The 21,109-nt window shown below is 61.2% G+C and overlaps 1 protein-coding gene across 1 annotated transcript; it reads left to right on the top strand.

Moving 5' to 3' along the window:
* PPP1R9B (protein phosphatase 1 regulatory subunit 9B) lies at window positions 712–18,678 on the top strand. Its single transcript, XM_003131593.5, is given in 11 exon segments — window positions 712–1,737; window positions 1,740–2,611; window positions 6,413–6,545; window positions 7,714–7,834; window positions 10,139–10,243; window positions 11,543–11,678; window positions 12,377–12,529; window positions 12,641–12,694; window positions 16,176–16,405; window positions 16,720–16,816; window positions 17,031–18,678. Coding segments are annotated over 11 exon segments (2,454 nt in total). The 5' UTR covers window positions 712–1,238; the 3' UTR covers window positions 17,085–18,678.

Below are 21,109 nucleotides of genomic sequence, written 5' to 3'. Positions count from 1 at the left end.
GCGCAGGGGAGGACACCATCTGCAGACTTCCAGAGGTCAAAGGCCAGCTTCCGGCTGCCACCTGGGTGCTGAGGGGGGTTTCTCCCCTCCCCGTCCTTCTCCACCATCTCCGCGGGGCCAAGGTGTCACACCTTAAAGGGTGCAAAAGCTTTCCTAGGGGAGATTGTTCAAATGCAGGTTCCGGGGCCAGCCTCGGAGACTCCGCCTCACAAAGCTTGGGGGAGAGAGGATCCAGAAATCGGAATTTTTGAAAATTTCAAAGTGGATCATAATAGGGAGCTCCAAGGACCTTGAAGGAAATGATCGTTTGCCCCTCCCCACCGTTCTCCCGTCACGTCTGGGGTAGAGAAGGGCTGCACCGGAGACCACGATGGTGGATCGCCTCCCCCCCAGTATTTAGTAGGGGTACAGTTACGTGGGTTGTGAAAAGCCACAGAGGTTGGGATGGAAGGCTTCAGGAGGACTAGCCAGCCTCTGGGGTCAGGGCACGGCTGCGGCGAGGGACGGGCAGGGGAGGGAATACATTAGGGTGGAGGGGAAGGGGAGGGCTCACAGGCTCCGGCCCCGGAAATCCGATCCCTTTAGGACCCAGAGGTGCCAGTCCCCCAGCGGCGGCGGCGAGAAGGGCAGCCGCTCGGTCTCGGGCAGCCGCTGCTCGGGCAGAGCCAGAGAAAGACCGAGGCTCGGGGCGCGGGGGGGAGGGAGGGAGGGTGGGTGGCACGGCGGCGGAGCGGCTCGGGCCGGCCGAGCAGCCATGGGCGCCCAGGTGCCGGGCTCCCCGAGAGCCAAGGCCCCCGGCCGGGGTGGGGGGCGCCCGGGCTACCAGCCCCGCTGACACCGCCTCGGACGATGTGAGCCGGCGCCTCCGCCGCTGCTTCGCGGGCAGGGCGCGCGGTCCCACCCGCCCCGGCCGCCGCTTTTCTAATTTGGGTGGGGGAGACCGTACCAGGCCGCTCGGCCTTTGGCAGAGGGGCTGGCTGCCTTTGGCAGCTTGATTAGGGGAGGCGACCCACACAGGGAGCTGGGAGATTTTTTTTTTTTTAGCCTTTTTTTTTTTTTTTTTTTTTTTTTTTTAAAGCGAGGTTACTGTTTTTGGCAGCTGCTTTTGGGGGAAGCCTACAAAAGGCCTTTTGGGGTTCCTTTATTCTGGGGGAGGGGGCGGTGGTCCCGACTTGGCCAGCCGCCTGTTGGAAGGGGGGAGCGGGAAGCGTGGGGATGCGAACCCGGCTCCCCCCACTATGATGAAGACGGAGCCGCGGGGGCCCGGGGGTCCCCTCCGGAGCGCCTCCCCGCACCGCAGCGCCTACGAGGCGGGCATCCAGGCTCTGAAGCCGCCCGACGCGCCCGGGCCCGACGAGGCACCCAAGGCGGCCCACCACAAGAAATATGGCTCCAACGTCCACCGCATCAAAAGTATGTTCCTGCAGATGGGCACCACGGCAGGCGCGCCGGGCGAGGCGGGCGGCGGCGCGGGCCCCACCGAGGCCCTGCGGGCGCCCGAGCGCGGCGTGCGCCTGTCGCTGCCGCGGGCCAGCAGCCTGAACGAGAACGTGGACCACAGCGCCCTGCTCAAGCTGGGCACCAGCGTGTCGGAGCGCGTGAGCCGCTTCGACTCCAAGCCCGCGCCCTCCGCGCAGCCTGCGCCGCCGCCGCACCCGCCGTCCCGGCTGCAGGAGACGCGGAAGCTGTTCGAACGGAGCGTCCCGGCGGCCACGGGCGGCGATAAGGAGGCCGCGGCGGGCGGCTGCTGAGGCAGGAGCGCGCGGGCCTGCAGGACCGGAAGCTGGACGTCGTGGTGCGCTTCAACGGCAGCACCGAGGCGCTGGACAAGCTCGACGCCGACGCCGTGTCACCGACCGTCAGCCAGCTCAGCGCTGTCTTCGAGAAGGCCGACTCGAGGACCGGCCTCCACCGCGGGCCCGGGTTGCCCAGGGCCCCGGGCGCTGGGGCTCCCCAGGTCAACTCGAAGCTGGTCAGCAAGCGATCCCGGGTGTTCCAGCCGCCCCCGCCGCCGCCCGCCCCGTCGGGGGATGCCCCGGCCGAGAAGGAGCGTGGCCCCGGGGGCCAGCAGCCCCCGCAACACCGAGTGGCCCCCGCCCGGCCGCCCCCCAAGCCTCGGGAGGTGCGCAAGATTAAGCCGGTGGAGGTGGAGGAGAGCGGGGAGTCGGAGGCCGAGGCAGCGCCCGCGGAGGTGATCCAAGCGGAGGTGACGGTCCACGCGGCCCTGGAGAATGGCAGCGCCTTGGCAACCAGTGCCAGTCCCGCGCCCGAGGAACAGAAGGCCCAGGCGGCCCCCGAGGAGGAGGCAGCGACCGTGGCGGCGCCTGAGAGAGGGGTGGGCAATGGTCGGGCCCCGGACGTGGCCCCGGAGGAGGCGGACGAGTCCAAGAAGGAGGACTTCTCGGAGGCGGACTTGGTGGATGTGAGCGCCTACAGTGGGCTGGGGGAGGACTCTGGGGGCAGTGCCCTGGAGGAGGACGATGAAGACGACGATGAGGAGGGGGAGCCCCCCTATGAGCCCGAGTCGGGCTGCGTGGAGATCCCGGGGCTCTCGGAGGAAGAGGACCCGGCCCCGAGCCGGAAGATTCATTTCAGCACGGCGCCCATCCAAGTAAGTGAGCCCCCCTCCCCGCCCCCGCGCCGCCCCTGCCACGTGCACGCTGTCGCCCCCACCTCGCCAGCCTGCCAGCCTGGTTTGGCAGGCTGAGTCAGCCCTGTCACCCAGCCCCCTTCCCAGAAGTAATTCCCCGAGGGGGGCGTGGGGGACTTCCAGCTGTGCGTCAGAGCAGGAGGATTTTTTGGCCTGAGGCTGGGTGGCCTGCCCCGACCTGCCCCTGCAGGTTCCTCTGCCTGCTGCCCTGCCCGGCGCTGGGGCAGGGGCACAGCGCCCTGCCCCTGCGCGGCTGCTCGGACACCTGCAGAGGCTGCTGGAGGCGGGGGCTTGGGTGACGGGAGGATGTGCCTGACCTCAGGAGCGCCTCCGCACTTTGGTCCTTAACTCTCCTCTGGGCAGGAGGAGCCAGGGGAGCTTAGAAACACCCCCCTGCTTTCTCCCTGCGCTGGAGCTGCACAGGGGAGGGAGGAGCCGGGAACTTCCCAAAAGGAAGGGGCAGGGGCCGGAAGCCCTTCCTGCAGACTCTTCTGTAGCCCTCACCCCAACTTTGCAGAAGTGAAAGGAGGAAGCAAGTCTTTGAGGGTGAGCTGGGCTGGGGACATGTGACTGGGGGCCCTGTTCCCTGGGGTCTGTGCGGGGCCCACACCGGAGCTGGGGGTGCAGGGTTCCACAGGGGGCAGGCACCTTCCGCAGTTTTTGAGGAGGCTCGGAAAGGGGGGTGGGGCTGAGAAACCTTCAGGTGCCTGGCAGCTGCCCTCCTGCTTTTGCCCTTGGCCTTGACAGCCTCCAAGCACTCTTGCCTCATCCTCCTGGTGCCCTGAAAGAGGGATGGGAGCAGCCCTTTCGGGAAGAGGGGGGGGTGTCTCATCTGCCCCCCCAACACACACACACACACACACACACACACACACAATTGGTGATTGGTTTGTGGGTTTGTGCCAGTGCCCTGAGATCCTCAGGACAATGCTGATGGGGCTGGGGACATCCCCTGGGAGAACCAAGAACCCTAGCCTCCCACCCCACTTTCTACTACCCTCCCTTCTTGGCTGGCACATGCGGCCTCAAGGCGCTTGCCCACCACCCAGGCTCAGCTGTGCTTCAAGAGGATGTCCAGGCCAAGGCAAGTCTAGCCTTTACCCCTCCCGAGCCGAAGCCCCATCTGTTTGATCCAAGTTTCCATAACTACTCCCAGACCTGAAGCTGCCCAAGTTTCCTCTCACCTGCCCCCCGTGTCTTAGCCTCTCTTCCTCTCCCATCTTTCAAAAGTGCTACTCCCTTCCCAAGCCAGCCCCTGCCCCCAGACTGTGACCTTGCAAGCCCTGTCTCCACCCCCACCCCCCCACCCCCCCGCCTCTCCCCTCCTGAAGGTCCTGGGATCCCGGAGAGAGCGAATCGAAGCTTATGGGGTGTTTTCTTGGGACACTGAGGCCCGTGGAAGGGACCACCCTATCCCCCACCACCGCCAGCAGTTCTTTGAGCTGCCCGGTCCCCTCGGAGGTGGAGTTTGGTCTTTCAGTGTCGAGCCTCTGCCTGTCTATATTTGACACCTTACCCTGATTCTTGGGTAAAAAATAGCGCATGATTTAGAGCAGCGCTCCCTGACTCCCTGGTGACTGCTGCTCGCCTGAGTGTGGGAGCCTGTGGTGTGTGGGGCCGCCTTTGTGTGTCTGCCTTTTGACCTTGCTGGGGGAGTTCCTCCTCTCTGTCCCCACCCCGGCATTGACATTAAGTCCAGGGTCTTGTGTTCCTCGGGTGACCCAATTGCTCCTTTTACGGAGGCTGCTCTTGAAGACGGAGCTCCAGTCCCGATTGTCATCTGGATTGCCATCTGGACTGGGTCCGGGGCCCTCTGATAGGCTGGCCCTATGGTGGTGGGCCATGCGAGTGGTGGTCGGGGGGCCTCTGAGCCCGGCGAGGCCTGGGTTTCCTGCAGGGGGCAGGATTCGATAGGCTGAGAAGCGAGGGGAGGGCAAAGCGCAAGACAGGCTGGGAGGGTGTTTTGGAGGTCACAGTGTGTGCGTGTGTGTGATTGCGTGTGCTCATGCCTGGGGGCGGGCTTTGGCTGACCCAGGCCACCACCTAGACTGAGGGATGAAGGGACTCTCTGTTGGAGTGGTAGGTGAGGGTTAAGGAACACAGATGCAGAAGTGGGCCACAGCTGGTTTGCCTGGTCTAGGCGCACTCCAGCCCGTCCCGGGGCCTGGATCATGTGTGCACTGGGGACAAAGTCTCGGTGACCCACCTACCAGAGCCCAGCTGGACACAGTCTCATCTCTCCCTGCCACGGGCTAACCCGCCTGACCTTGGGCAGTGGTGGACCTGGCATCTTGCACTTTGTACAGACAAAGTGGCCTCTTCCTCCCAGGAGCTTGGGTCCCCTGGCCAGATGTCAGGAGGGCAGTCTAACCGCGGCACCATCAACAGGAAGCTGGAAGGGTCTGAGCTTGGACTTTCTCTGATGCTGTGAAATTGAGGGCAGGGAGTGAAGTGACCACACAGGCCCTTCCCAGCTGGGAACCCCTTTGTGGGAGTGAGCCTCTGCGGTGGGGCTGGGGGGGGGGGTGACACCAAACCAAGGCTGGGACACGAGTGCTGTTGCTGGCCTGAGTGCCGGAGGGTGGGGGGGGGGCTGCTTCTGGAGGAGAGGGGCCCTGGCAGGGGCCTCAGGGAGACAGTGCCCCACTCCAGCACCTCAGGCCCAGCCATCTGATAGGAGCTGCTGCCACCCTGCGTCGCCCCCGCTTGGCTCCAAGTGGTGCCAACCTGTCGCTGCAGGCAATGAAGCAGGAACACGTCATGGTACCCCAAATGGTTCTCATTAACCTCCCACTGGGGGCACCCCGCCTGGACCCAGAATTAGCCACTCCTGCCCGGGCCCTTGTCCTACCTTCTCTGTTCTTTGGAGGTGGGTCAGGCTGGGGGATTCCCGTTTCTGCTGCGAGACAGCAGAGGGGGTACAGGGGACAGTTAGACTGGGTCGCTGGGGATGGTGTCAGAGGCTGCCACCTCCCTGATCTCCTTGCTTTGTCCAGGTCACTGGGCCCAGGACCTCTGCCCGGGCCTCCTGGGGGCCAGGGACTGAGGGGTGTACCTCAGAGAGGGAGACAGGCCCGGCCGTGCAGGCAAGGCCAGAGGGCACTTCGGGTAAAGAGCCTACCCTCTTTTCTAGGAGGGTAGAGATGGCCCTTCGTGCCTCCCTCCTCTCCCCTGGCCTCAACTTCAAGTTCAGGTCACTTGGGTGCCCCTCTGCCTCTTCCCACCCCTCTCTTCCGCCACCCCCCATCCTGGAGTCTCACACCCGCTCCCCCCCCTCCCCATCTGGCATCCTCCAGCATCTTCTGTACTCTTTGCTCCCCTCCTCCTCCTCCCCTCTTCCTCCCAGCCTGTTCCATCCTCTCTCTCCTGCTGTCTGTGTCCGTCCGTGTCCCCCCACTCGCCTCTGTCTGGGACAGGGGCTCTCTTGGTCTCTCTCTGACCCCGGGGACCTGGGTTCCCGAGCCTGACGGTTTCTCCCTGGATCCACTTGCCTTTCCGACTCCAGCCGGCCCCCGTTCCTGTGGTCAGGGCTGTGGCTGGGGGCAAGGCTGGGTCCTTTTCTCTCTCACCCTACAGCTCCAGCACCAGCAGGGCCTTCCCTCTGAGCTGGGGGGTCATCGCGGGCTGGCGGGGGGAGAGGCCTGTGGCAGGAGGGGTGCATGGTGGGGGGGTGCAGCCTGCCCCTGTGGCGGCCTCCTTGCACCAGGTCAGCCCCCCCCCCACCACCGTCGGCCCCTCTGACAAGTGGCCTCCCCCCTGCAGGTGTTCAGCACGTACTCCAACGAGGACTACGATCGGCGCAACGAGGACGTGGATCCCATGGCCGCCTCCGCTGAGTACGAGCTAGAGAAGCGGGTGGAGAGGTTGGAGCTGTTCCCTGTGGAGCTGGAGAAGGGTGAGCTGGAGTCCCTGGGGCCCCTCCCGGGGCGGGGGGGCAGCTTCTGCCCTGGACCCTTGGGGGTTTGCACCGGGATGTTCCTGCTCCCTGGGAGCAGGCCCCTGTCCGCGTCTCACAGCCACACAGACCCAGCCCAGCCCAGGCTCCCGCCACCACCGCCCCTGTCGTGCGCGCTGCCCTGTGCACGCGCGCTGCCCTGTGTGCTCCTGCGGTTATCAGTCCCCGGGGGAGCATGTGGGCTGGGTCCACAGGCTAGGGGAGCCCTGAGGAGGTGCAGCTTGAGTTGCGATCTGAAGAGATCAAGGGAGATGCAGGGAAGAGGAGAGACCTGGTGGATTCAGGTGGCCGGGGAAGAAGGGTGTGCAAGCAAGGCCTCTTTTTTTCTGCGATGGACTGGAAGCCTTTCGAGGCATGGGCCAGGTGTTCTAAAGAGACCCCACCAGGCTGTGCTGTGAGTCACAAGTGGATGGAGGGGAAACCACTGTGGTGTGGACAAGATGATGGCCATACAGGAGATGGGTGGACCTGAGCAATCCTTGGGAGGCAGGATCTGTAAGATCTGGGGGTTACTTGGCTTTTACAGAGGCTCTGAGGAGGCGAGGGGAATCCAGGCATCTCCCAGGCCCCGTGAAGGAGTGGCAGACGGGAAAAGCCTGTCTGTGGGGGCAGATCATGAGTGTGGATGTCGGAGGCCTGTGAGAGAGGCAGGGGCAGCTGCGGAGAGAGGATTGGTCCTTGGGGGACAGAAATCAGGAGGTCCCCTTGGGTCATCGAGGCTGTGAGCCGGGGCGAGATGGCTTGGGGAGGGGGAAGCCCGAGCCCACCGTGGCTCCCCCACTGGTCCCCTGCGGCCACCACATGCCATCTGCATACAGAGAGTCCCGCCTCACCACGTCCTGCTGCCCACCAGCTCTTTGGGTGGGGCAGAGGGCAGGGAGTGACTCACGAGCATCCTGGTTGGCTTGGCAAAAAGGGGGTGGACAGACCCATGTCCTTGCCCACGTGCGGGACATGCCCTCAGCATGGAGATGGCTTGAGGTGGGGCCATGCCCCAGAGCGAGGGGTGGGATCGAGGGCGCCCCTCTCTCTGTCCCCCGCAAGCCCCAGGCTGCCGCTCCTCCCCCCACCAACCCCCACCAGCTTCTCCTCACCCTCTGTTCCACAGACTCCGAGGGCCTGGGCATCAGCATCATCGGCATGGGGGCCGGGGCGGACATGGGCCTGGAGAAGCTGGGCATCTTCGTCAAGACGGTGACCGAGGGCGGCGCGGCCCATCGGGACGGCAGGTACTGCCCCCAACCCCCACCCCCATACCCGCCCCCCTGCGTGAGGCTCATAGGTTCGTGTACCAGGTGCTGGTCCAGGCCTCAGGGTTCAGTGAACAAAACAGATGGAGCCCTCGCCCTCATGGCGCGCGTAACCTAGAGAGCCGTGTTGGTGTGGTGTGTCCTGGTTTTAAGTGTGTGTCCGGCTGTGGTGCGGAGAGCTTAGAAAATACCGAGACCCTGGAGTTCCCGTTGTGGCGCAGTGGTTAATGAATCCGACTAGGAACCATGAGGTTGAGGGTTCGATCCCTGGCCTCGCTCAGCAGCTCAAGGATCCCTCGTTGCCGTGAGCTGTGGTGTAGGTTGCAGACACGGCTTGGATCTCGCATTGCTGTGGCTGTGGCATAGGCTGGAGGCTACAGCTCCGATTTGACCCCTAGCCTGGGAACCTCTATATGCTGCGGGAGCAGCCCAAGAAATGGCAAAAAGACAAAAAAAAAAATACTGAGACCCGGACCCTGCTGTAAGGCTGGTGCCAGGCCCTGGGGAGCCGGTGACGAGGGCTTTACCTGCGGGAAGCAGGGACTGTAGCGAAGCAGGTGGACCTTCGTGGACCTTCAGGTGAATACACGGAATGTGGTGAGATGGAGGGAAGGTACAGCTACGTAGGAGGGCTTGACCTCTCTGGGTATCAGGAGCCTTCCTGGAGGAAGTGACTTTGGAGCTGAGACCTGAAGGATGAGCAGGAGTTAGCTAGGCTGAGGGAGCGAGGGGTGCAAGGCATTCCGGGCAGGAGCCCGAAAGCAGACAGGCATGGCAGGACCCAGAGACCCACAGGGATCAGGTGTGTGGCATGACTGGGACAACCAGTGGGTGCAAACCAGGGAGGAGGTTGCTTCTTGCCAGTGTGCCTGTGTTTGGCATCTGAGGCTGGAGGGTGTGAGTCCTGTGGGTCAGAGGGCTCAGGGAGGACCCCCTGGAGTCCTGGGCAGCCCACTGACCCCTCTGTGGGCCACCCCACTGTGTGTGCATTGCCAAGGGGAAGTGGGAACCGCTTCAGGGCACCTCTGGGTTGTTGTAAGTTAAAGGCTGAGGGAGCTCCCATTGTGGCTGAGCAGGTTAAGAACCTGACATAGTGTCCGCAAGGATGCAGGTTGGATCCCTGGCCTCGCTCAGTGGGTTAAGGATCTGGTGTTGCCGCCACCTGCAGCATAGATCACAGACGCGGCTTGGATCCCGAGTTGCTGTGGTGTAAGCCGGCAGCTATAGCTCTGATTCGACCCCTAGCCTGGGAATAAAATGCAAATAAATGAAGGTTGATATCAGGGCTACCTCGTGGTGCCCCTAAACACCCCTCCATGTGACAGAAGTGAGGGGGTGTCCCTGTAAGGACTGGGATTATGCTTCGAGAGGTGGGGTGCTTCATCCAGGGAGGTTCTGCTTGTTAGAGCACGGGTAGCATGTGGACAGCCCAGCTGAACCAAGAAAGGGAAGGGGACCATCCCCGCTGTTTCACTTACCCCTCATCCCAGCTTCCCAGAGCCTTTCCCATGGTCGCCTGTAGGCCATCGGGGGAGTGTGTGTGTGCGTGTGACAGTGTCCACAGCTCATGCCCCCCCGTGCAGCCTGTGGGGCGAGCTGTAAACAGCCTGTGGGAGGCTGTTTCCTGCATTTCCAAGTGCCTGGTCCTCCTGGTGGAAGTTGGGGAAGGAGGCGGCCCAGGGTCCCTCCCACTCCTTCCTCCCCCCTCAGCCGGCCAGGCTGGACCACCTGCATCTTTTTCCTCGGGTAGAGCATAGGGGCTCCGGCACCGCCACCACCACCGCTGGAGCATCTGGGGGCACTTTGCACCTGTATGGGAGGGAGATGACCCCGCGGGACTGTGCGGGAACAGGGTCTCAGGCCTTTGGAGGAAATCTGCGGACTCGGGTCTGCACAGAAATGGGAGCGTGAGAGGGCTGCGTGTCACGCACGTGCTGTGGGCCCTTTGCCCATGAGCGTGGCCGTGATGCGCTCTGTGAGTGTCATCAGGTCTGTGGTCTGTCGGGTGTGAGGGAGGAGGGGACGAACGTGTGATTGTTGCAGAAAGCGTGCTTGTCACTTTTACCCGTCCCAGTGTCTGTGTCTGGCGCGCTTGCTTGGGCGTCCCTGCCCACAGGTGGGCCCAGCTGCCATCTGATCCTCGGCCTCGTGCATCTTCGGCAGGGAGACAGACTACCGGGTCCCCGTGGGGACTGCGCCTTGAGTCACTGATGGGAGGGGGGCTGTGTCTACCCCAGCTCCACGGTTCCCCTCATGACCCCTGACCCGTGTGCCCTCTCCCAGGATCCAGGTGAACGATCTCCTGGTGGAGGTGGATGGAACAAGTCTGGTGGGAGTGACCCAGAGCTTTGCAGCCTCCGTGCTCCGAAACACCAAGGGCCGCGTCCGGTGAGGCTCGGGCGAGTGGCCAGGGGTGGTGGGGAGTGGGAGCCAACAGGAGGCTCCGCTTTCATCCAGCCCCTTTGCCCACCTGTCCACACCCAGTTAAGGCTCTGGGTGACCCAACTCATAGCAAAAGTTCCGCTGCTCGCCTGCCAGAAGGAATTGCTGGCTGCATATCCCTTGCTCTCTCCACCTTCCCGCCTCCAGCCCCTGACCACTGCCAGCCACCAGCGCTCAGGCTTCAAGGCCTGCCATCCACCACACTTCCAAACTGGTCTCTTGGACTCATTCTCCATTACCCCTGATGGTCCCGACTTATTTATTGAAGATTCAAGATGTGTAGCGAGGAGTTCCCATCCTGGCACAGTGGAATTGAATCTGACTAGGAACCATGAGGTTGAGGGTTCAATCCCTGGCCTCGCTCAGTGGGTCAAGGATCGGGCATTTCCGTGAGCTGTGGTGTAGGTTGCAGACGCAGACACGGCTAAGATCTGGTGTTGCTGTGACTGTGGCATAGGCCAGCGGCTGCAGCTCCAATTAGACCCCTGGGAATCTCCATGTGCTGTGGGTGTGTGGCCCTAAAAAGACCAAAAGCAAAAAAAAATGTTCAGTGAGAATGGCATCCAAATTGGGCTTCACCCCTCTCTCCTCTCTAGGCCGGGGTAGTCCTAGGAGGATGCTCACTTATGGGAGTTGGGTTAGAAGCCCCCCATGGTCCTCTCCGGCTTAACATTCAAGGACCACTCCCTCCCCCTCCAAGAGTGGCACTGCCCCCAGGAAAGGGTGGTAGAGAGAAACAGGATGTGGGTGGCCACGGAGAGGAGGGGCTGGTGCCTGGAAGTTCCACTGTTTCCTCTCCATCCTAATCTCCAGTCACCATCATCCCGCCCCTTCCTGAAGCTCAAGGGCCCGGGAGCACACACAAGACACCCCACTACAAGCCCAGGGTCAGCTTCGTCAGGCCCCTGCCTCGTTTACTCCCACGTGATGGAAAAACGTGGCTGCTACACTGGCCCCTCCTAAACTCACGTCCCCTGCAGCCCAGCCGGACGTCTGACTGACAGCTCCCTCCCCCAGAACTGGCCAGCAGGGCCAGGGGGCCTCTGCCTCTCCTGGGAAGGAAACCCAATAAGGGCCCCCTGTTCTCCCATTCATTATTAACACTCTGCAGCCTCTGGACTCAGCCCTCTCATTTGACGTCCCCTGGGAGGACCTGGGGGCGGAGAGGGGCGCACCAGCGGGGAGGATGGTGGCATTATCCAGCTGAAGACAGAGACAAAGGAGATGATGCTGGTACCCCTGCAGGTTTATGATTGGCCGGGAGCGGCCGGGTGAGCAGAGTGAGGTGGCCCAGCTAATTCAGCAGACCCTCGAACAAGAGCGATGGCAGCGGGAGATGATGGAGCAGAGATACGCCCAGTACGGCGAAGATGACGAGGAGGTAGGGACGCTGCCCGGCTGGGAGCGCCATCGCCCCCTGGTGGCCTGATGGAGCATTACATCCATGCTCTGCCTCTGCGGCTCTTCCAGGCCTTGTGAAGGCCCCCCAAACGCTCTCTATCCTGGGGAAGCCCCTCAGTCTGAGGGAGGCAATGCGGACCTTTCCCTCAAAGAACCTCCAGTCTGATGAAGGAGTCCCACCTTCTGTCTTCAGAAAGACTTCCTGGCCTCACAAGGAAAACATAGCTCCTCCTAAGAGTCCCTGCTCTGAGGGGACCTAGTCTGAGAAAGGGGACAGCTCCAGACCTCAGGGGACCTGTTGTGCGAGGGGGGAGGCAGAGGTTGTTTCTTCAGGGGTCTCAGCCTTTTTTTTTTGGCTGTGCCTGCAGCATGTGAAATTTCCTGAGCCAAGGACTAAACCCATGCCACAGCAGGGACAAGGCCAAATCCTTAATCGCCAGGCCACCAGGGAACTCCAAGGGGGTCTCAGTCTCACAGAAGAACTACCCCTGCCTTCAGGGGTTACTCTCCAGGCTTTTGGGGGTAGACACAAACCGTGTCCCTGGTGGAGCCGCCCCCAGTCTGATGGGGGAGGCATGAACTGACAGTGAGCAGACTGCTGCTGGTCTAAGCCCTGGTCATCAGGGCCGAGGGAGGCTGGGCTGGGCAGGGTGCACGGCCTCCTTTCTCCCTTTCCAGACGGGGGAATACGCCACCGACGAAGATGAGGAGCTGAGCCCCACGTTCCCGGGCGGTGAGATGGCCATCGAGGTGTTCGAGCTGGCAGAGAACGAGGATGCCTTGTCCCCTGTGGACATGGAGCCCGAGAAGCTAGTGCACAAGTTCAAGGAGGTGGGCGAAGGGGGTCTCTGGGGCGGTGGGGGGCAAGGGCAGGCCCGTGGGCGGCCCCGCAGCACCACCTGCCTCAGCCACCACTGAGCGTCTGTGCTCCTGCCCCCACAGCTCCAGATCAAGCATGCTGTGACTGAGGCAGAGATCCAGCAGCTGAAAAGAAAGGTAAGAATGTGGGTTGGGGGGCAGCGCTGAGGGCTGGGGGGACACCACCTCACCCCCACACACGCTGCCTTGCCTACCCCCACCACAGGAGCCCACAGAACAAGCTCCTCTGAGGCCAGGTCGTGTTAAGAGCTCAAGCTCTGGACCTGACTCCGCCACTCACTTGGGGGCCCTGTGCCTGTCTCCTCACCTATACAATGGGGTAACGACAGTGCCAACACCATAGGATCATAGTGAGGATGAAATAGTACAATACAGGAGTTCCTGTTGTGGCGCAGTGGTTAACGAATCCGACTAGAAACCATGAGGCTGCGGGTTCGATCCCTGGCCTTGCTCAGTGGGTTAAGGATCTGGCGTTGCCGTGAGCTGTGGTGTAGGTTGCAGACGTGGCTTGGATCCCGTGTTGCTGTGGCTCTGGTGTAGGCCGGTGGCTCCAGCTCCGATTAGACCCCTAGCTTGGGAACCTCCATATGCCGTGGGAGCGTCCCTAGAAAAGGCAAAAAGACAAAAAAACAAAACAAAAAGACAAAAAAAAATAGTACAATACATGTCAAGTCCTTAGTACAGTGCCTGACACATAACAACAGGTGCTTGAGAGAGAAAGGGGAGCTGTTAGCTGTCAACACTGTAGATGCCACCACGTTCACAGGCCCACAGGCGTCCTGTGCCCACAAGCCCAGCAGTAAATGCACACCCTCTAGAGATCCATACACTGGCACACAACAGGCCAGCCCCCAGGCACACGGTACCCACAGACCCACGGGGACACAGAGCTTCACGTGGGAAGGCCTCCGTGCCTGTCTGCTGGGAGACGCAGGAAGAGCGTCATGGGACAAGTACATTGTCACAGAGATGCTGATGGTGATACTACCAGATGGTGCCACACGGGACATCTACAAACACACATGTGTGCCGTGTACAGACACCCACACAAGCACACGGTGTGCCAACACACTCGCACGCATTGATACACAGATTCAAAGTCTGTACTGGGGGAGTTCCCGTTGTGGCTCAGCAGGTTACAAACCCAGCTAGTATCCATGAGGATGTGGGTTCGATCCCTGGCCTCGCTCAGTGGGTTAAGGATCCAGCAGCTATGGGCTGCAGTGTAGGTCACAGACGCGGCTCAGATCCCTCGTTGCTGTGGCTGTGATGCAGGCTGGCAGCTGTAGCTCCGATACAACCCCTAGCCTAGGAACCTCCATGTGCTGCAAAACCCAGAGTCTATACTGGGCCCCTGCTGGGCCTGGACATAGGAGTCCTGACTCCTGCGGGGCTTCCAGTGTGGCGGGGAAAGGCAGGGGTACACGGGGCCGTGCAGACATGGTGCACCCGGGTACATGCGTGTGCACTGCCATACGTGGGCTTCGACCGGCATGCATGGAGAGAGGAGAGTGTAAAGCTGAGCCCTGGGGGAGGGCAGGGCTCAGATGACTGAGGCAGAGCAAGGGCATTCTTGGCAGGGAGACAAGCCCGGGCTTGGAGGGAGGCCCTCAGGCTGTGGCAGTCGTTCCCAGTGGGGGAGAAGTGGGAGGCAGAGCTGGGCTGCCAGGGTGGGCTGTGGCTTGCAGGGTCCCGATCCCCCACTGAGGCCTCCAGCCTTGGTCCTGTGGCCGTGTGGGGACCCTAAGGGGGGAAGGTCACTGCTGACAAAGTGGGAGGCCTGAGGGTTGGGCAGGGCTTAGAGGCCAGTGAACCAGTCAGAAGCCTGGGTAGTATCCTGGCAGGGGTGGGCAGGGCTGCCCACGGGCCCAGGCAGAGCGTATGGATGGGAAGGGTGGATTTGAGTTGCATTTCCCAGGTCCAGGTGCAGAGCGTGAAGGGCAGGAGCAAGTCAAAGGTCTTTCAATTTTTTTTTTTTTTTTTGGTCTTTTTTTTTTTTAGGGCCACACCTGTGGCATATGGAGGTTCCCAGGCTAGGGGTTGAATCGGAGCTACAGCTGCTGGCCTACGCCACAGCCACAGCAACACCAGATCCGAGCCACGTCTGTGACCTACACCACAGCTCACGGCAACGCCGGATCCTTAACCCACTGAGCGAGGCCAGGGGTCGAAGCTGCAGCCGCATGGATCCTAGTCGGGTTCGTTAACCGCTGAGCCACGACGGGAACTCCAAAGGTCTTCCATTTATAAGCATCTATCGGGTGCCTTCTAGGCGCCAGCACTGTCCAGTCCCTGTGATGGGCAAAAGCCGATAGGATTGCCCCTGTGTGGCCCAGAGTCTGCACGCCCGTGGCCATATCCTAGAAGCTGACACGGGCTCCATAGGAGAGGACAGGGCCGCTGAGCTCTGAGAGCTGGCGGGGCCTGAAGCAGCCGGCAGCATGTGTGGGCTGGGCTGTCCGAGGGAGGCACGGGAGACTTTGGGGGAAGGGATTCGCTGAGCAGAGAGCTAGAGGGTGAGCTGGGGGACATGATCCGGCCAAGGGAGGGTAGGTGGGTGCGTTCCAGGCGTAGGGAACAGCAAGGGGAAGGCCCTGCGGCAGGAGGGAATGGCCTGGGTAGCTGGGAGGGCAAGGAGGGTTTGCAGCCACCAAGGTTGGAGGGTCAGGCAGGGCTGGAGGCTGAGCGCCGGGGTGGCAGTGAGATGATGGCACCCGGGACAGAGGTGGGCTGCTCAGGAAAGGAGGAAGAGGTTTGTGCTGGTGGGGCCAAGGTTTGGGGCAGGGCGAGCTGGGGGTGAAGTTGGGCTGGTGATTCGGGGCTCAGTGCACAGAGGGGGTGAAGGAGGTAAGAATAGAGAGAATGCAGGCCCCAGGACTGGGCCGTGGGGGTGGAAGGTCTGCACTGGGGCGGGGGGGGGGGTGGGCTGAGGAACTGGCAGAGGAGCCAGGATTGTTTGGGAAGCCAGGGCTGCAGAGAGGGGACAGAGGGCAATGGTGACCCTCATCTGCCCTGTTCTTTCGCATCTAACATCCCACCGCAGCCTTTGTGAGCCTGGGGAGGCAGGACTTTACAGATGGGAGGACTAAGGTTTAAGACAGAAGTGGCCTTACGGGAGTTCCTGTCGTGGCTCAGCAGTGAAACTGACTAGTATCCATAAGGACACAGGTTCGATCCCTGGCCTCGCTCAGTGGGTTAAGGATCCGGCATTGCCGTGAGCTGTGGTGTAGGTCGCAGATGCGGCTTGGATCCTGAGTTGCGGTGGCTGTGGCTTGGGCCGGTGGCTATAGCTCCGATGGGACCCCTAGCCTGGGAACCTCCATGTGCCGTGGCTGCGGCCCTTAAAAAGACAAAATGAAGTGGCCTTACCCCAAGGCACCAGCCAGTCACTGACACCCATGGCCTCCTGTCTTCTAGGAGTGTGGCATGGTGTCAGGGGCCCTGGCTGGGAATCCTGAGGCCAAGGTCCCGCCTCTTCTCTCTCCAGGGTTCTCTGGCTCAGCCAAGGAGCGTTGGGGGGCAGTGGGCTCTGTCATCTGTAGGAGTCATCCAGAGACTCTGGCCCCCACCAACCCAGAGCTGTTCCTGCCTCTCTCAGCTGCAGAGCCTGGAGCAGGAGAAGGGGCGGTGGCGGGTGGAGAAGGCCCAGCTGGAGCAGAGTGTGGAGGAGAACAAGGAGCGCATGGAGAAGCTGGAGGGCTACTGGGGCGAGGCCCAGAGCCTGTGCCAGGCCGTGGACGAGCACCTGCGGGAGACCCAGGCCCAATACCAGGCCTTGGAGCGCAAGTACAGCAAGGCCAAGCGCCTCATCAAGGACTACCAGCAGAAGTACGTGGCCGGGGGCTGGGTGCCGGGGGTGGCCTGGGCCTGGGGAGGACGGAGAGGCCTGTCTGGTGGCAGTCCTGCCCCACCCCCACCCCCCACCGAGTAAGGAGGCTCGGAGGCAGGGGGGTGCCTGGGTTTGTCAGAGCCAACCAGCCAGGCCCCAGAGGCTTTGGGAAGGCCTGGGACCTCCCAGCCTGGGAACAAGGAGAGAGGGGCCAAGCTGTCCAGGCCGGGCCGAGGACCCCCAAGACTCTCCGGATGGAAGCCAGACCCCACACCCTTACCAACCGTCTGTCCCCACCCCTCCTGTCCCCCAGGGAGATCGAGTTCCTGAAAAAGGAGACGGCACAGCGCCGGGTTCTGGAGGAGTCGGAGCTGGCAAGGAAGGAAGAGATGGACAAGCTCCTGGACAAGGTAGGCCCCGAGGTGCCCTGGGGGCAGGAGGGAGCAGCAGGTAGGCCCCCCTCTAGCAGCCGCCCTGTGGATCCTGGAGGGAGAGAGGGGAGTCATGCTGCTGGCTTCTGAGAGCTCAGGGTCATCTCCCCTCCCAGGGGAGGGGGGCGGCAGAAGGGGCAGGGCCCACGCCCAGGTCCCCCAGGCCTGACCCCCTCTCCTCTTTGCTTTTCAGATCTCAGAACTGGAAGGCAACCTGCAGACACTGAGGAATTCCAACTCTACTTAACAGGAATCATTCCTTGAGCGGACAATACTGAATCCCCTCCCATCGTCCTCCCTCCCCTGTCCTCAATAGTTCACCCCGCCCCCTACCAGCCTGGGGACAGGTGCCCCGACTTCCCCACCCCTCCACCCCACTTTCCCCAGCTTCAGGGACCAGAGGGCCCGAATCACAAGGCCCCCTTTAGGTGGCCCGGGCAACACAGGTGGTGGCAGGAAGGATGGCCTCCTCCTTGCCCATGGGGCTGAGGCATGGGCCATGGGATGCTAAAGGGCTGGCCTGGGTGGTGGATGGACACAAGGACCTGCAGACCAAACTGCCAGACTTTACAACCTCCAGCCTTTGTCTCTGGACCGGACTGGGGCTGGGGGCTCTTCCAGCATCTCACCATCTGGAGGCTGCTCCCTGCTCACGGGGCTCCTGGGTGGCCCCTGGGCCTCTTGACTTGAGCTTCTACCTTCTTGGCCCTTCCCCCCTCCCTCATCATTGTGCTGTTCTGTTGCATTCTGACCCTCCTGCTGGGAGGGGCTGCCTCCACACCTCCTCCCACCCCCATCCCTCTGCCCTCCCAGGAGGGCCAGAGTCCACCCAGAGGCTGGAGGCTGGGCCTGGCCCTGCACTGATTTCTCACGCATCCTTCGTGGAAAGGGGAGCGTCCTGGACACCTGGTGTCCAGCTCCCCCTTTTCCTGGGGCAACAGCCCTTAATTGCTCCTTGTGCCTCCCCTCCCCCAGGTGCCAAATAGCCATAACCTCCTCCTAGAACTGTTCTGCGGCCTCTCCGGGGTCCAGGTTTCCTGGCCAAGCCTGGCAACACAAGAGAGGAGAGGAGGTCAGCTTAGGGGGACCCGGTTTTGGGCAAGGGGAACATTTCTCACCTGGAGAGCCAGGCCCTGTCCTGCCCTACCCAGGGCTCCACCTGGAAGCCTTGTACTAACATCGCAGAGATTCATTCAGCCTCACCCCCCCACCCCAGTTTTCCAATGTTCAGACCGGAGGGCAAAATTTTACTCCTCCTCCTCCTCATCTCTTTGGAGACCAGGGCTGCCCTGCTGGCAGCCTGCTTTCTAAATGAAATCGACGCCGTTTCCCCACTTGAACCCCAAATTGGGGCTTGGACCAAGGGAGGTGAGACCCGCCCCCCACGTCCCCTCCCCTTTCAGAATCCATCTCTCATTTCGCCTCTTCCTCGTGCCCCTGCCGCAGCCTGGGTTTTTGTTCTTTTTTTAAAAAAAACGGACAACCCCGTTCCATCCCTTTGGGCTTCTCCTCGTCCCCTTGTAAATAGACCACGCCATCGATCAGTATTTCTCGGCACCCTCTTCCTGCCCCCAGACGTGCGCCCACCCTACGAAAGAGCTGGCTGTCTCAGCGCCCCCGCCCGTGCACTTCGCCTCCTCCGCCCAGGCAGAGGGAGGGGGCGGGGCTGGGTGGGCGGGGCCCCGGGGCGCTTCCGGTTTCTCCGCCGGGGGCCACCCCTGCCCCGCCTCCCGCAGGACTGCGTCTCTGTACATAATATATATATGTATGTATTGTTCCCGGTTTTGTACGGACCATGCCCTCTGTCAGGTCGTCCCCATAAAAGCAGCCCCCAGAGCCTCGCTGCCTGGTGTTTTGATTCGCGGGGGCGGGCAGGTGAGGGGGAGCGGCAGAGATGCCAGTCGGAGTCCAGTGGGTCCCCTCCCTCCAGTGCTACCTCTGACCCTGAGGATCTTTTTATACAGAAAGCCCGTGTTTCCGCCAATTCCCTCTCTGCCACCGTGCCCCCATCAGCACCCAAGCCTTTTTATCTGTTCTTCCTGGGCAGGGCTGGGGTTTCTAGAGCTTCCTAGGGCTCCCAGCCTTCGGGTCTCTGATGGAATTTAGAGGATGGGTTAGCCATGGTAAGGAATCCCTCTCCTGAGAAGTCCTCTAACCTAATGAGAATACCCAGTCCCTGCTCTCATGAGGGAGAAGGTACTTAGGGGAATGACTTACTGGGGGTGGGAGGTGATTGGTTAGAGCAGTTTTGTCCCCAGGGTCCTAGATAATCCCTTTGGGGGTGGCCAGAGAGTTCTTAAATAGCCCTAGCTATCCCCACCCCCCACCCTCTGTGCCAGCAGGTCTGGTTTGCTAACTCACCAGCTCTAATACCAGTGGGTCCAGGACTCCAGATGCTGGGGTTCCAGGGACACACCAGTAAATTTCTAGAGAGAGATGAGTGCAGGAGGCAACAGGATCATCCCCATCCCCAGCCCTTCTTTGCTGTGAGTGCTGTGTGCCAAGTGTGAGAAAACTGAAGCATAAGGCTTGTGTTCAGTGGGCTGGCCCCCAAGACAATTCTCACAATCCCCTTTGCCCTAAAAAATAGAAGTCCCAACATCAGGGCCTTTCAAGGGCCCCTTGGTGGGTCCCTAACAAATCTGAGATGAGTGGCCTCCACCAGAACGCCCAGCAGCAGTCAGCTCCCGTGGTGGCCACTCCCTTCTGGATGGGTCTGCCGCACCAGTATCATTCCTATCAAGCCATATTCTGGTTTCCCATAGCTTCCTCTCAAAAATCCTAGTTCTACACCTCAGGGCCATATATGACCAGTCCAGTCCTGCCACCCACTTGAGAATCATCTGGAGATGATGGCCATGCCTCTCAAGGCATTTTCTCTTACAAGGGGCTCTCTGGAACACTTCTGCAAAGACAAATCCAGGTGGCTGAATCCCAGGATCAGGGAACCAGACCACAGGATCACAGGTCATACCTGGAGTCAGAGGTGACTTGGGCCCTGCTCAGACAAGCTAGCCAAGAACTCCCAAGACTGGACCTTCCTGGGTGGGGAGGCAGACATGAGAGTTGTGAGGAGGACTCGTGCTGCTCTGACGGTGGCTAAGCATCCAGGGTGGGGTCCTGCTCCCGTGTGTCCCATGTATTAGGTGTGGGGTTTGCATATATATATTCCAAAAGGTGGACCCCTTTGGGAAGCTGCCCCCCCCCCCCCCCCCGCCAAGCCTAAGCCTGAGTGTGGTGTGTATGGCCGAGGACAGTGTGTGTAGCTTTGCTGTGAGTTCCTCGGGCCTGAGATGTGATTCTCCTGGGACACGTCCATGTTTGGGGCTGTGTCAGGTGGCCATGGGCGAGCTTGCGTGAGGCATGACCCCAGCCCTGCCCTGCCACCTCTCCAGTTCTTAGGACCTTGAGCAAGTTTTCCCACCACCTCCAGCACTTGCCACAAGGAAGGGGAACCAGATGGGGCAAGGTTCTCAGAAGCTTAAGCATCACTGGGAACAGGGGGTCCTCCTGGGTCCGATGGCTACAGACACCCTCCCATGGAACCTTCCCCCAGCACTGACACCACATGCCCATCTCCCCACTCCCTACAGGGCTGTATGATCAATCACCCCTCTCCAGCCTACCACCCATATCTCACCAAATGCCTGCAAATCATGTTCTCTCTCTCTCTCTCTCTCTCTTTTTTTTTTTTTTTTTTTTTTTTTTTTTTGTCTTTTTGCCATTTCTTGGGCCGCTCCCGTGGCATATGGAGGTTCCCAGGCTAGGGGTCGAATCGGAGCTGTAGCCTCCAGCCTATGCCAGAGCCACAGCAACACAGGATCCGAGCCGCATCTGCAACCTACACCACAGCTCACGGCAACGCTGGATCATTAACCCACTGAGCAAGGCCAGGGATCGAACCCACAACCTCATGGTTCCTAGTCAGATTCGTTAACCACTGCGCCACGACGGGAACTTCCCATGCTCTCTTTTAAGACCCCAGACACAGCCCCACTGAGACCTCCATCCAGCATCACCACTCCCTCCCCAGATCTCCACAGTCTAGCCAGCAACCCAGAATCTGATTCTGAAAACACCCAGCGATGCCAAAACACTTACAGATCTCCTTGGAAATCTTCAGTCCCTAAAGGTTATTCTGTCCCCATCCATGGTCCCAAGACCATCGGGGCTCAACATGCCACTTCCACAGCCCCTCAGAGACCTGGGCCTGCAGAGACTCCGGCAGGCCACCAGGGAACTCTATCCCTACAGACTGCACGTGTTCCCCCC

The sequence above is a fragment of the Sus scrofa genome, chromosome 12, assembly GCF_000003025.6.
Source record: "Sus scrofa isolate TJ Tabasco breed Duroc chromosome 12, Sscrofa11.1, whole genome shotgun sequence".
Taxonomy (NCBI): Eukaryota; Metazoa; Chordata; class Mammalia; order Artiodactyla; family Suidae; genus Sus; species Sus scrofa.
The sequence above is the reverse complement of the archived record's forward strand: the minus strand, read 5'-3'. Positions and strand labels throughout refer to the sequence as shown.